Here is a 16356-nt window from a genome sequence, read left to right on the forward strand (position 1 = left end):
GTGAATAAACAGCTTGTCTCCTTTTGGTGCACCATGGAGACCAGCAGACTATATATGTTCTCATTGTAAAGGGAGGTGTTGTTCCAAGCTAGGCCCTCACATCTTGGCTATTTCCCTGAGGTGTTGTAAAAATAATTGTGTTAGAGCACAGTGGAAGGGGTGGGGTGGGGGGACACTCCAAGCTAATGAAAGCAGGTCGTTTCAAAGGTGCCTGTGCTCACCCCCCCTTTTTTTGCCCTTCCCACCAGCCACGATCATCTCATGCCAGTTACAGAATGAGAAACATCCAGGCCCTGCTCCCTGCTTCACTGGGGCAGGAGTGTGGAATATTAGCTAGAGATTTTAAAAATAACAAGTGAGGTGGAAGGTGATCTCTCTCTCTCTCTCTCTCTCTCTCTCTCTCTCTCTCTCTCTCTCTCTCTCTCTCTCTCTCTCTCTCTCCTATCAAACTCAAGATGCATCTGCCTTGCAGATAAGCCTAAGCCTGCCTTACTGAAGAGTGAACAAAAGCACATTTTCCTCAAACAATTTTGCCTTGGTCACATTATGACAAAGCCCATGGAGGGAGGGGAGGGGCCAGGAGGAGGGGGAGGTATATTGTTCATTTATTATTAGACTTGCATCCTGCCTTTCTTCCCAAAGGAGCCCAGGTTCAGCAAAAAAAAAAAAAAAAACCACTGATGAAACACATTAAGAACATCTTCAAAAATTCCAATACAGTTGCAGACTGGGGGGAATCTCAACTTAGGAGGCTTGTTGAAAGAGGAAAGGTCTTCAGCAGGTGCCAAAAAGACAACAGAGACGGCACCTGTTGGATATTCAAGGGGAGGGAATTCCAAAGGGTAGGTGTCCTTTCCTACACTGTGTAGATAAGATAGTGTCTGCAAAAGGCCCTCACTTTCAGAGTGCAGTGATCAACTGGGTATTTAAAGGGTGAAATTATCTTTTCAAGTATCCTGGCAGTACAAGGTTGAATACACCAAAAATGGCACCTTGAACTTAGCCTGGGAGCTAACTGGTAACCAGTGTAATTATTTCAAACAGTGGGGTAATTTGCCAGCAGTATCCTACCCAAGGAGCACTTGGGCGGCGGCTTCTGGGCCACCCTCAAGGGCAGCCCCACACAGAGCACATTGCAGTAATCCATCCCAGAGGTTACCAGCTCATGCACAACAGTGTTCAGGCTATCCCAGTCCAAAAACAATTGTAACTGCCTTACCAGCCCAAGCTGGTGTCTAAAAGTCTGTGGTATTACTTTTATAAGGGTGAGAATTGTGGCAAAAGGATCATGGAGAGCTTTCATGGTGGTGTACGCAAGGACATGCATACTGCATCCTTGGGCAAATGCTGGGACCCACTGCTGCTGACTATAGCATCTTCCCAGTTTATGGATCCTGGGCATGTGAAAATTAAGCACTGAACATGTGGGAACTATCCATGGTTAAGTTCCTCTCTCCCCAATGCCTGGTGTTTTCAAGCCTTGTAGAACAGCTGTTAGTCTCAGCTAACACTGCGGGGGCTAATAGCCGGTGATGCTTTTTTTGTTTTTAGAGTGGGGGATTGGAAATGTCCACTCAAGCCAGTATTTGGGAATCAAAAAGGCATTCCATATGATGTAATTCTTCTGATTCACTTGGACTTGTATGTGACATTGGAAGAGCTCCCATTAAAACGACAGTGTCTCTAAGCAAGGTTGAGAGATATCAGCTTGAAGGTTTGCATAGTCTGTTGAGGGGGGCAGTTTGGCCAAAAGCACTTTTTTCCCCTACTTAGAAGTGTGGTGGGTGAAGCTGCTTGCCTCAGCGTCTTGGAGTTTAATTTCAACCCTTAAAAGTGTGCCAAGAGTTAATAGCCTTAAAAGTCACAAAGTAGAACTGGCCATCCTTTTGTAAAAATGCCATAAATGCCGCAGCAGTCAGAATGACTTCACAGCACTACAATAGGTGCCTTCATGGCGATCTGAATCCTGCTGCTTTATAGTTTGCAGCAGCCACACTCAGGCTCTTATTCCTTGGCAATTTCCCTAAGCTAAATAAGTCTGTGTTCTGCCAAGGAGCTGACACTTGGTGTAGCTGAGACATCCAGCTCTTTCAGGAGAAAGATTAGGCTACAAATCAAAGTCAGAGCCAGCCCACCTAAAAGGGCTGCAGAAAATGACCAACTTTGTATGCAAAAATGTGGCTTGGGGTGGGGGGTGGGGTGTTGTTATTGCACTCATGTGCCAAGTACCCTGGGCTACGTGCACAGCATTGGGAATGTTGCAGCGCGGGGCAACTAAAAATGATCAAGAGTCTGAAGCACCTCTATGAGGAAGGACAACATTAAAAATAATATGCCCAATTCTAGTCCACTTTACTCTCTGCTCTAGGTTCCCTTTCTCTTTTGTGATCTTGCTGTCTTGTAACAATAACTGTGTGGAACTGTTTCGAGATACTTTGCTAGCTTTCTTGAAACCATTTTGACTTACCTTGAATTTCCATTTTCTTTTTTGATGTTTCACCTGAAGAGGAACCTCCGAATTCAGCCTCAGGCATGATACTTGGCCCTGATGCTTTGTGATTTAAAAAGAAAAGCAAAGAAAGATAAAGAAACACACAGAGAGACTGCTCAGAGTTTAATGCCATAGCATAGGGTGGAATATATATCAGAATATATATATATATATTTTGCTTTGTTTTAAGTCCTTAGAGCAGATTATTTAACCAGTTTTATTTTGTTAATGACTCAGTGGCCGCCAAGGCAAGGCTTTGAATGGGACAAATGGCCTGCTGTAGCGATATTACTAGCCTTCCCTGAGAGACCAGGCATAATTGGTTATGCAGAGGTCCTGGGAACACAATCTAAGAATAATTCTCCATGGGCCAGCTGAATCTGAAAGAATTGAGGAAGTGACAGTTTCACAGGGAAGCAAAGGCTATAAACACTGCCACTCTTTCACAAACCAGATAAGTGTCAGAAATATTCCCCTCACCCTTCAGCACAGGAATGTGCTAAGTACACAAAAGGGAACCAAAGGGAAATAGGGAGGGGAAGTGGGGGCAGGAGGGCATTTTTTCCAATGGAAAATTGTGGGTAAAAAGGAAGGGGGGGCACATTCAGGGTTTAGAAAAGAAAAAAAAGCCTTATTCTGGAATTGAAATGTATCATCCAAACTGACCATGATGGGATGAATCACCTTCTCTGGTGTACTTTACCTGCACAATTGTTTTGGCAGTGAAAAGCACTACCACTAAACCACTGGAACCTCCAATCCAGACAGTCAGTGCTTTGCCATTAAAAAAGAAAAAAACATAATTAAACGCACAAAGTGTTGTGCAAGCTGTTTGCATTCACGTCATTTCACCACTCCTCTCCAATTTCTCATCTACCATTGGGATAATATTATTCACCAAAGCAATTCACAATTAAACAGTCCCATGCATACGCTGAAAAACCCTGCAATTGAAGTTTCCAATGGCACTAGCAGAGGTCACAACAGAAACATCAAATGCGTGACACAAGGGAAGCATGGGCTCCACTGATTCCTAATTGGTCCGTTAAGAATTGATTAAGTGGATGTCCAAGGTTAATTGTTATTAAACTGGTCGATTATGATTCGGCAAGGAAGGCCTGGAGGTTCCAGTGTGCTGCTCATTTCTACAGGGGAAGAATGGGGGCCTGAGAGGGCCCCATAGCAGCTCCTCCTGACCCAGAAGGACAAGCTCCCTGCTCTGCCACATTCCAGGGCAGCACAAGAGAGTCTTGTCTGGGTTGGAAAGGATGCAAGTTGTAGGGAGGCTTGTTATACTTCTACATACAACACAGGCACCCCAGGGTTGTAGAGGACACGTGTGAAATATCTGGGGCTTCTCTGCCACCTGTGCTCAGCCAAGCCTGGAATTACCGTACTTACTCCTCCAAATAAGTAATGCAAAGTGTGTGTGGGGGGGGGGGGGGAGCAGGGAGTCCTGCTCAGATTGGGAGGGATTGCTACTGCTGCCTCCCAGTGGCATGCCCACAGCAAAAGTCTTCCTTTTTCCACCCAACAGCACCTGCTGGGCTGGATGCAGCTTTACGCAGCAATACTTGCAAAAGACAGTTGGAACAATGCAGTCACACGCTAGAATCATGGGGCATAAAAATGAAGGCTGCCCAGCTCTGATCAAGACAGGCAGCCACTTGGTCTCTTCCAGCAAGTGAAGGGGGGGGGCTACAACCAGTGGCGGAGGAAGGGGGTGCGGTGTGTGTGGGTCACCCCAGGTGTCATCACTGGGGGGGGGGTTGACAAAATGACAAAAATATGAGTTGTGTGTTTTTAAGGGCTCATGAAACTTTTTAGTTCAGTCAAAAAATGTAATGAAATGCGGCTGGCACTGGATGCCACACCACGGGGGCTGGCAATTACCGTGGGGCCTGCAGTGTGCCGAAGCAACACATCTCTCCTGGGAGTGACATGGTGGTTTGGCCGCCTGCGGGCTCCGCACTGCCTGAAACGCCAGCGTGAGACTTGCATCTGCCCTACAGCTGAGGGGGAGGCAGTGGAGAGGCTCCACGCAGCGTGCCCCGCCCCCCTGGGGGGCCCACCCTGCCCCTGGCTGCAGGACACGTGCGCCGCCCCTGGCAGCTGAGCGGCTAGCTCTGCTGTTGCCAACAACAGGCAGAGAGGCAGGATCCTACAGGCATCAGCCTCAGTGGGCCCTGCCATTTGCCCACCATGCTGGGGGCTGAGAACAGGCTTGGATAGCAGTAGAACCTTTGCATGTTATTTTATTGCTTCTTAGCAAGGAAACTGTATATATGTACTGATTTTTAGCCTGCTGAAGCCAAACAAAACAAAATAAAAAGGTATGTCAGACTTTGTGTAGCTGAAGCGTTATATAATTATGCTGATTTTAATTAAAGTTGTTATATGCAACATTGAAAAAGCAATCAAGCAAACCTCAAAACAAATTAGGCTGAGAATGATACTACGCTCTGGTCACAATACATTCTCAAAATACTTCTGCCTCCAAAGGGTGAAAAGGCATGTCTGAGAATGATACATATGGTTTTGACATAACAACATATCATTGCAGTGGGAGAGGGGAAAAACACCAAAGTCATGTGGTCAGTTTGCAAGTGCATTTTATTGTTTGAGGCAGGGTTAAAAAGTCCTTGATGTAGACAAGAAGAGATATCCAACCAGACTGAATGTGACACAAGGTGATTTCAAACACCCCTGCTTCGAACTCCACTGCCATGGTCAAAACATGTACTTACGATTCAAAACAGCCAGTCAAATGTAAATGTACAGCTCGCGGTTGTTTTGGGAAAATGTCCCCCCCCAAAAAACTTCTTTTGCGTGTGTTAATGTCATACCAATTACCCTCAGTTCTCTAATTTTAAGCCCTTTGGATCACGATTCAGTTTAATAACCAACTAATAGTTCCTGAAAATGGATTCCTGTTTTTGACCCACTGTAAAGCAATTCCTTTGCAGTCAACTCGTGGTGTAGAATTCTCACATTGATATTCTTCTACATTTTCATATATAGATATATGTACTGTATATGTTAAAATGCAGACATAACATGATACCGGAATGGTCACAATCCTGATATACATAGAACTCAGGCACTTGCATCCAAAATATAGGACTTTTTTAAAACTTAAATTGGCTCCCAATGTTAAACCTGGATTCAGTCTTTCTCTTGACCTGTTGCTACGTGTACGTGGAAACGGAGCTCAATGGCACTTTCTGTATGTATGCAGATATAGATAGATATGTCTGGTTAGTTCAGGTGTAGCCAAAATGCTGCCCTGTGGAAATGGTTGGATTTGAACTCTTGACTATTTGTCAGGGATTATGAGAACTGGAGTCCAACAAACATCTGGAATAAGTCAACATCTGCTGACTACCCTGGGTAAGATGCTCTATGACTTTGTGTGGTATAAATGACTGCTATTGAAAATATGGTAATCAGCTAGTGACCTGGTTTAGTATTTGCAAACACTGCTTCCCCCCTCCCCATACAAAAGTTAATATACGGGTAGGTGAGACCACCCCTCACATAAGGCCATGTGATCTGCCTTTCCACACTGTGAGCATGTCCTCAACCTAGGATGTGAATGGGGGTTGGAACCAGATGGTGTAAGGCTGCCACTGAAAACAGCAGCCCAACACCTTATCTGCCTCTCCTCTCCACTAATGTCAACACATACGAAGCATACCATGTGAACGTCCCTCATGCTTCCCTGAAAGGAGCAGAGGTGGAGAAGGGAAACCCAAAGCATGATCACAGTTTGTACCGCTAGGGGTTACAGAGGCAGAAGAAAGGGGCAGGAGATCTGACCTGGCTGTTTTCGGTTGCAAACACATGTCTACTGTAATGGCTGCTTTCAGCCTGAGACCGCTAACCCATTTCACAAGAAGACTTTGTGGTCCCTCAGGTGGTAATAGCTTTCATTACACAAACATGAGCTGGTTTTATATTTTAAAAAAACATATACCCCCAAAAATAGAATACGAAACAATCCTTTCAGAAAACACTTTAAAAAGACGGTAGTTTTAGTTCACAAAAAGGCAAGAGATGTGGCTAGCTCCATTTGGATCTATGCTAATGCTGATGAGTAGTTAATACTGTAAAAGGACTGTCAATGCTGCTTAAGGACATCTTTGTGTTTCTCCTTTCCACAAGTTAATGTTAGGGGAGAGGACTTTGACTCTTTTGCCCCTTCTCCTTTCCTGAAATTAATCTGCATCAGCAGTTTTTGTTGCTGTTTCCCTGCTCTTTCCATTCCTGCACTTTTACCTCCAAACCTCCTCTTTGCAAAACAAAAAAACAAAAACACCAGGCAACTATGAAACCAACTCCTGCCCAAGGAGCTTGGAATTAATATTAACACTTCCGCATGTTATCAAGTAATTTCCACCACCCCTCCAGCATTTGAAATTAAATCACATTTCTGACAGCTTTTGTTATTTCCCCCAATAAAGAAACACAAAGCCACATACGGCATGGCTGCATTGTTTGTGCATCTACCATAAACACTTAATTCCCGAGAAAAGAAAAAATAAAGGCAGGTAAGGAGGGGGTACTCTTTGAAATTTCAAGCAGCAGCCAGGTTAAGTGTTGTTGTTGTTTGTGCGTGTGCGTGTGCGCGCGCGCGTCTGCGCAGACACAGTCACACACAGAGCTTTCTTACTCAACAGGCAAGCTGTAGAAAACAGGGTTGGTTTTGTTAAAAGCAGCTGAGCATGCTCAGTGAGGCCCCAGGTGTGACCTTTGCCCATCTGCAAGCAGCAATTGGGCCAGGCAATCCATCATGGTGTTCTTCCTGTCAGGCCTGGTGCTTCGCTGCAGCTGTCTGTCACACTGGTGGATGGGACCTGCTTAGAGGCAATCATGTCAATCTCTATGTGACTACTCAAGCTAAAGCAGAAGGATGATTTTGACAGGTCTGGCAAAGTCAGCAGAAGGTACTGGAGGACTTTGGTTTACACAAGCTTTTTTTTTAACCCCTTTTAAAGATGTGGGCGAAGTTTGTGCTTTTGTGTGTGTGTGTGTGTGATGTGATGTGTGTGGCTAACGTGGATGGTTTTGGCAGTGTGGAGTTCGCCTCAGAGCTGGTCGTCACGGATGAACCGGTTGCCTTCGGAATGCTTCCCATAGTAGACATAGCGGCATTTCCCTAGGACACCTGCAGCAGAAGAGAAACGAAAAGGTTAGCGCTTAGCGCATCGGTGTAATGGTAGCAAGTGCAAGGAGATGGGAGCAGGAAAAGTTAAAGCTAGGAATTCTGTTCCGTAAAAAGTACTCTATAAAAATAAGACACCCATCCATGTGACAATGAGAACAAAAAACTCCACTCACATATTATGCAAAGAAAGTTTAATGCCTCCTTCATCTCCCCCCTCCTCACTTTCTCTTCCTTTACTTCCCCCCTCTCTTTTCCCCCACCCCTCATTAACTACAACAAAAAATGTCTCAAACTGACTGTAATTGATATATGTTAAGGATGCCAAGACTTAAAAACAGAGACACTGAATGTACTTTTGCTACCTTTGGAGAATCTTTCAGTAAACTGCTATCTGCTTAAAAGCCCTCAAGGTGGAGGAATAAGCTACTGGCCTGGATGGGACTAGACTCCCCAATCTTTTGTATATGTGTGGGTTGGGGAGCAAGACTGGGTCTTTCTGCCCTGCCCACTGTGGGTATCTGTCCTGCAGGGAGTTCCAAAGCTTAGGATAAGCAGCCCCCCCCCCACCCCCAAAGGCTCCCTTCAAATACACTTAGCACACTTGGCTTGAACTTACACCATTGAACTCAATGGGAGACTTACTATTGAGTCAACATGTGTAGGTGCGCACTACAAATGCATTTTAAAATGAGTATTTTTGGAAGTGTATGCTTTGAAATGCAAATTTTGATTTAAAAAATACACTTATCTACTTAAAGGTAAAGGGACCCCTGACATTAGGTCCAGTCGTGACCGACTCTGGGGTTGCGCGCTCATCTCGCATTATTGGCCGAGGGAGCCGGCGTATAGCTTCCAGGTCATGTGGCCAGCATGACAAAGCCGCTTCTGGCGAACCAGAGCAGCACACGGAAATGCCGTTTACCTTCCCGCTGTAAAAAAGGTAAAGGGACCCCTGACCATTAGGTCCAGTCGTGACCGACTCTGGGGGTTGTGGCGCTCATCTCGCATTATTGGCCGAGGGAGCCAGCGTATAGCTTCCAGGTCATGTGGCCAGCATGACAAAGTCACTTCTGGCAAACCAGAGCAGCACATGGAAACGCCGTTTACCTTCCCGCTATAGCGGTTCCTATTTATCTACTTGCACTTTGACGTGCTTTCGAACTGCTAGGTTGGCAGGAGCTGGGACCAAGCAACGGGAGCTCACCCCGTCATATGGATTCGAACCGCCGACCTTCTGATCAGCAAGCCCTAGGCTCAGTGGTTTAGCCCACAGCGCCACCTGGGTCCCAGCCTTCCTGCTGTAGCGGTACCTATTTATCTACTTGCACTTTGACGTGCTTTCGAACTGCTAGGTTGGCAGGAGCTGGGACCGAACAACGGGAGCTCACCCCATCGCGGGGATTCGAACCGCCGACCTTCTCATTGGCAAGCCCTTGGCTCTGTGGTTTAACCCACAGCGCCACCCGTGTTATCTACTTATTTAACTGCAAATCTTCATGCATTTTTTTATATAAAAAAATCAGATTAATACATGAAATTGGAAAAGATGTATGGGTGGATGGAGTAAAAGTGTCAGGACCAAGAAAAAGACTGATTTACCCATTCCTCAGCCATTTCCTAGGAGTCAGCATCTACGGAAAACCAGGCTTTTATCTTCTAGAATGTCATTTTCCCATGAACACTGTGGATATCATTACCCCTTTTCGTAAGGCTGGGTGTGCTTTCAGATTCTAAGTATCAAAATTTAAAGTCCACGAAGTGTGTTTTTTATTAGCAATAGTTTTGTTTTGTTTAATTAGCAACATTCCTCAGGCTCCTTTGGCAGACGGCAGTGATAAAAGCCCTCTGCGAGGGCTGCCATGTTCCTCAGAAACTGGGGCTAAGGCTGTTTATGGAAATCCTGGTGAGAGAGTGCTCTTTGATGAATGCCGGAGACTGCAGCTAGGTGTCAGCGCTTAGAAAATGAGGCAAGGACATGAGGTATTAATATTGTCAATGATCTCTTGACAGGAAAACAGATACTGCATTCACCATCAGATTTTAAATAGACATCAAGTGCGTTAATGACAAAAGGGCAGGCTTCAAACAAAGGGGGCTATCTGGCGGTGTGCTGAGCGAGTCTTTGGGCTGGCAATAACCTGATCTGAAAAGACACTGTCATGGCTACAGACAGGCCTGGAATTGTGTGCGGTGACAGAAAACAGAGATGCTGACAAAGATACCGGTGCCATATTATGCCACGTATATTCTAACACTGTCTCCAGCCCTAACAAAACCTGACATCCTTTCCTATCACTTATAGTATTCTCTGTGGTTCCTGCAGAAGATTTCTCCCCAGACATCATTACAAACTCCACTGTAGTTTTAAAGTTCCTGGCAGGCCTGTTCTGTCATGGAGGTTGGGTCCTAGAGGCCTAAGGATAACCTCAGTCAATCTAAATTTGGAGTTTGCCGCAGAAGTGCTCTCATTTTCACTGAGATCTCAGCTACTTGAGGTGATCTGAACGCTAAAGTGTGAGGAGCTGTCACCTTGAATAAAATCCTTAAAGTAAAGGCGCTCAGTTCCTGGGATGTTCAGCAAAGATGTCGGACAGTCTGGCAGCAAGAAATGAAATCCAGCTGCTGCTGCTCGCCTGGGGATAAAGGTGCTTGGGCTAGTGACAGTTAAAGTCAGCTGATTTTTATTTTATTTTTTTATATTTTTTTGAACTCCTGCAGCCTACAATTGTTTAAATTAACGAAGTGTTGTCTCCACCGAGAGTCCCTACCAAGACGCACAGCTGTGATTCGATTGCCGGGCGTATTGTGTACACACTTCTGCTCAGAGGGTCCTGATAAAAAGCACAGTTGAAAATGGTGCCACGAGACTTTATTTTTTATCATGAAGGTTATTTGTAAAACAATAGGCGTCCTTATAATTTAAATGAGGTGGCAGTGATTCATCCCTTCTTCTCACATACACATACAAAAACCTTTCTCTCCCCACCTCCCCTAAACACACACAAACACACACAGCAACTGCAGAGAACTGTGAAAATTATAGGGGGCTGTGGGCTATAGTCAGAGCATTTCATGATCAGATACAGCATATGTGGATTAGGGAAACCAACCGCTTCTGTCTCTGTAGGGGACACGGCTCCCCTACCCCAGCATGATATGCATGTGTTTGTGCGCCCACAATTTGTTAATTCGGTTGCATCTTCAGAAAATAATTCCAAAAACATGTGTTTAAAAAAGAGAGGGAATGAGACACCCCCCCATTCAGTGGCATTTTTAATTAAAGTATCCAGCGCTGGTCATAATAAGCTAAGGGTACTTTCAATGCATCAGGAGCCGTGAGCTCCATTCAGAGCAGGCTCCCTGATCAGGCTCTTGAAAAATGACAACATGGGGTCTCTTGAGGGATCATCTTCCCCCAAATGAGGCTCCTAATTTTTCTTAAGTAGCCGCTTCCACCATCACCATAAGATGTTAAAACTATAATTATGAAAAAATTGCATTGGGAAGATTCATTTTTAAATACACCCTTTATCTTTTAAATGTTTTCCCTCTGTGGAATGGATGTTCTAATTATAACGGCTAAGTAACAATCTTGCAATCGCTCGCATGGACTGAGAGATCGGTCTCACTTGAACACTACATTGTAATGTCAGCACGATAGACCTTTCAGAGCTGGGGTTGGGGGGAGGGAGGCCCAATTATCACCATAAATAAAGACACACATGCATACTAAAGCAAGTTTTGTGTTGTTTTTTAAAGCATTGGGTGTGCATTGCTCAGAACTCTTGGATAACTAGGTTACAATATACACATTTTTCAAGATGTGAAACTCAAATTTGTAAATTTATTTTCTTGACTAGTTGGGAGTGAGACATGGGATATATATATATATTTGTGTGTGTGTGTGTGTATGTGTGTGTGATGTTTAAGGGACCCAGGTGGCACTGTGGGTTAAACCACAGTCTAGGGCTTGCTGATCAGAAGGTCGGTGGTTCAAATCCCTGCAATGGGGTGAGCTCCCGTTGCTCGGTCCCAGCTCCTGCCCACCTAGCAGTTCAAAAGCACATCAAAGTGCAAGTAGATAAATAGGGACCGCTCCGGCGAGAAGGTAAACGGCGTTTCCGTGCGCTGCTCTGGTTCGCTAGAAGCAGCTTTGTCATGCTGGCCACATCACCCGGAAGCTGTCTGCGGACAAACGCTGGCTCCCTCGGCCTATAGAGCGAGATGAGTGCCACAACCCCAGAGTCGGACACGACTGGACCTGATGCGGAAATACATCTCATTCCGCAACAGAGCAGAGTAAAATATCCTAGTTGCCGCTTATTTCTGAGGAACTAGGAGGGAAATTTCAGCCAAGTCCTTCCCTTCTGCCAAGGATAATCTAGTGAAGTAGAACATTTTAGAGGATGGCAACATCACCTCCTGTACAGACAAGAGCAAGCGTCTCAGTGCAAGCAGCTGGTACAGACAAGAACAGTAGCAAATCACACCTCACCACCATGGCTGCAAGAAAGGCCTGGAGGTGGGGTGGGTGGCGGGAAGAGAGAGGTGAGATTGGAGTCAGCAGGGAACGCATGTTGGGGAAATCTGCAATGAAGATTATAGGAGGAGAAACATGTGAAGTTTCCAAACCAGGCCAGGAGAAGCTGCAATAATGCTCAGTTTAAACTATCAGTCAAGCTGATGTGTGATTAAATTCAGTCTGGTGTAAATGTACTTCAGAGTTCCCACTGCAACTGTGGATGAAATGTGTGTTCTTTTTCAAAAGAGAGGAAATAAAGGAGCAGGAGGGGGCAAACATGCACTGTAAGCCTATTTTTAAATAACTAAAATTCTCACAGAATATTTTCCCGGGTTGGAGGGGGGGGGGGAGTGGATTTGCCCAAATCCTTGGGAATAAGCAGGCAAGCTGATATGTAATAATAAGCTGTATTGTTCCAAGGTTGTATTATGTCACTATGATCTAGTCAGGCCACAATCTAGAGGTTGCTTTATACGACCCAGGATGATATATAGTTTAAAGCTCTCTAACACGTTAAGGAGCTGAGCCATTAGGTTGACAGATTTTTTTTTAAAAAAAAGATTTCAAGCTAATGTTTCCATTATGCATATCCTGGCAGTGGAACAAACAACACACTGTTCCTTAGATGTCATACTTCGTTTGTGTAAAAAAAAAAGGGGGGGGGAGACAGGGAGAATCTCTTCCTCCTTGAATGACAGTGACATGATGACCTTTGATCTAGGCATATGCTATCTACAGATCCACTCCCTCTGGTGAAAATGAGCCCATTTACAGCATATTACCTTAAATCATTCAAAGGGGTAGTTGTGACCCTTGGGTGTGAGTAGGTTGGTGACTTTGCAGAAAGACATCTGTATTGTAAATGATGACAAACTGGAAATGTGGACGGCCTTACTTACTTATTTTCTTATTAAGAAGATAGCTTGGGATGTTTGGTTTTATAGGCTAACAGAGCTGGAAGAAACACAACAGCTGAATACGGATGACCATTTGCCAACTGGACAGTTGCTGTTTGGTGAATGCTCTTCAGCATTTACTCAGTCACATGTAATGTGTATGGAATCACTGAGTTAGCCAGTTGTTGTTACCAATTCTGCCAAGCAACGAGGATCATTTTTTGTACTTCCCTCCCCCCCCCTCCTCAATTTCTAACTGGATGTGGATGTGTCTTAAGAGTATTAAAATGGGCACCTTACCAAGTAAGTGATGCAAATTACACTATGGTAAATGTCAGTTGGGTCAGTGGTCATCTATATTCACCCAATAGGTCAGCAAACCCAGCACCCACTCACTGAAGAACAAGAGCTTGCTGTATCTACTGAAAGCAAATTAGAAGCAACGGTGGTGGAAGGAGGACTTTGAGTGAATGTTAAGGAAAGAAAACAGTCTCCTAATTACATCAAGATGACTAGACATGATCATGGAATTTCCCCTCCTGGTAGCTTTCAGGAAAATTTTGAGCAGGCATTGTTTGAAGGGTGTGTTTGAAGGGTGCTTTAGGCACAGAGTACAATGTATTAAAGTACCGCTTAAGTAGTGCCAACTCCAAAACGTTCCAGAAAACCACCAAGAGGGGAAATTCCATGACCATGTCTAGCTATCTTGATGCAATTAGGAGAGTGTTTTCTTTCCCTTAATGTTCACCCTCAGTTCAACTTCCAACTCCATTACTTCGAGTTTCCCTTGAGTAGATGCATTAAAACCATTGTTTTTCAGTGGGTGGATTCTGACTCCATAACTGGATTGCACCCCAACATTAGTTAGGTCACCACTCTTTTCTTTGGTATAAGAGAGAGAAGAAAAAAAGGAAAGAGAAACACAGAACATAGGGAGAAGGGTAGGAAAAGACATTAGAAAATGGAAAAAGAGCCACTTAGGATATAATTTCTTATGCACCTAGAGGCTCTCCTAGGGACCATGAGATAGATCCAATGTACCCCTTTGACACTGGAGAGAGGGGGGGGCTCTGCTGTCAAAGAGGGAGACCTGATTAAGTTCCAAAAAGGGGGCGTTCCAGGAAGGAGATGGGATTCCATGGACCCTGAGCACTTCCAGTTCTCTGTATATGCACACTTCTTAGTATGTTTAACCCCCCATTCTCCTTTCCTTTCCATTGTTTCTGGTGGGTAAAAAATGTTGGCGAGGAGCTTAAACATTTTGTTGGTAGACTGGAAATAGATGGCAAAATGCAGAGCATTCAATTCAACCTTGCTAGCAGAGCTATGCAGTGTGTCAGATGAATCAGTTAAACTGCCATAGCCACCCCTATCCCACGTGGCCCAGCTAAGGATTCCAGCCCAATTTAGTAACAAATTATTTTAAAAGTGAGCTCCCAGACCTGTTTTGTTCTTGACCTTCACTACAGTAATTTAAAATTGTCAGCCATGCCCAACCCTGATATGGTGGCCATTGTAAGCATGAAAAGAAAATTGGCGAGGCATAGCAATTGTGATTTATATTGAATTGTTTTGTAGATGGATGAAAAAGAAAATGAGGATACATTTAATGAATAGGAAAATTAGTAAAAATCTTAATAAAGACACTGAAATGCTGGTTATATGTAATCACATGATATTATGAGGAGGGCTGATTTGAAGAGCCAAATGATTTTGATTGGTTCAGGATTATGACACTGGCTTGCATCTATTAAGACTGCTGTGATCTTTTGACTGGTGAATAAAAACCATGTGTGTAATATGGAATGCACCATTTTCTTTTGGGTTTCTGGGAGGAATAGCTCCAGTCTAGGAACCTCTTTTTAAAATTCTCCAACAGTGCTATGGTGTTGTTTTTCCATAATAACAATATACAAACCGGGGGGGGGGGGAGGCATTGCACCAGTTAGGGCTGGGGAGCTCATGCACTGCATGCAAAAGATCTGGCATCTCCAGCCCAAAACAATCTCAAAAATATGCATTGTGAATAAATGAAAGAGTAGCCCAACTGGAAGGGGACGCAGGTAGTCATGCTGGCCACATGACCCGGAAAAACTGTCTGCTGACAAATGTCGGCTCCCTTGGTCAGTAAAGCAGAGTCATTTGCAGCTGGACTTAACTGTCAGGCGTCCTTTACCTTTACCTTTTAGCCCAACTGGAGTGTAATGGGAGTTCAGAAATATCAATAAATTCTCAGGATGAGACCCAAAAGAGGCCCATAGGTATATGAAAGCACATCCTTATGTTCCCATATGTCCTTCCCCCAACACAGCTCCCCCCCATCCTCCATTGGATTCCTCTCCTCAATTGCCTTCTGCCTTTTTGAATTTTATGTGGCCTGGGCTGTTTTAGGAAAAGAATCCTCAGAAACACCTCTGCATGTAGAACACTCGGATCCCAAATAAGGGCTGAGTTTCTGCAATACAGTGGTGCCTCGCTAGACGAAATTAATTTGTTCCACGGGTCTTTTCTTATAGCGAAAAATTCATCTAGCGAATCCCATAGGAATGCATTGAATTTTTTTTTAATTCCCCCCCCCATAGGAACGCATTAATTGAATTTCAATGCATTCCTATGGGAAACCGCGATTCGCTAGATGAATTTTTCGTAAAACGCATTTGTCTAGCGAGGCAACCTCCGCTCGAAAAATCCTTTCGTTAAGCGGAAATTTCGTTAAGCAGGGCATTCGTTAAGCGAGGCACCACTGTACAGGTAGGGACACTAGAGTATACAACTGACAGATGGCATAATGTGCAACTGAAAGGCATCGATACATGAAAGGGTACCGCAGCACATCATATCTCATTGGCAATCCAAACAGATGGGCAGAAGTGGGCAGAAGCAGGCCAGGTTCTGAAACACACAGCACCAAGGATGAAACAAAAGTTTATTCACATTTGATTGATGTTACTATGGAATATTTTTACGGGATGTGGGTGGCGCTGTGGGTTAAACCACAGAGCCTAGGGCTTGCTGATCAGAAGGTGTGAGCTCCCATTGCTCGGTCCCAGCTCCTGCCAACCTAGCAGTTTTAAAGCACATCAGAGTGCAAATAGGCAAATAGGTACCAGGAAAAACTGTCTGTGGACAAACGTTGGCTCCCTTGGCCAGTAAAGCAAGATGAGCGTTGCAACCCCAGAGTTGTCCATACTGGACCTAACCTATTCCTGTGTCCTAACAGCAAGTGGCGCTGTGGTCTAAACCACAGAGCCTAGGGCTTGCCGATCAGACGTTCGGCGGT

At 44.6% G+C, this 16356-nt stretch overlaps 1 protein-coding gene across 1 annotated transcript in view; it reads right to left on the bottom strand.

Annotated features, from left to right (window-relative positions):
• Positions 1-4568: 4568 nt before the first annotated feature.
• The window catches only part of LRMDA (leucine rich melanocyte differentiation associated), a 748100-nt gene continuing 736312 nt past the window's right edge, over positions 4569-16356 (bottom strand). The window contains exon 7 of the mRNA XM_060275030.1: positions 4569-7658. Coding sequence (XP_060131013.1) covers positions 7579-7658 — 80 coding nt within the window. The 3' untranslated portion in view covers positions 4569-7578. The remainder of the gene's footprint in view (positions 7659-16356) is intronic.

Source organism: Zootoca vivipara, chromosome 5 (assembly GCF_963506605.1).
Source record: "Zootoca vivipara chromosome 5, rZooViv1.1, whole genome shotgun sequence".
Classification (NCBI taxonomy): Eukaryota; Metazoa; Chordata; class Lepidosauria; order Squamata; family Lacertidae; genus Zootoca; species Zootoca vivipara.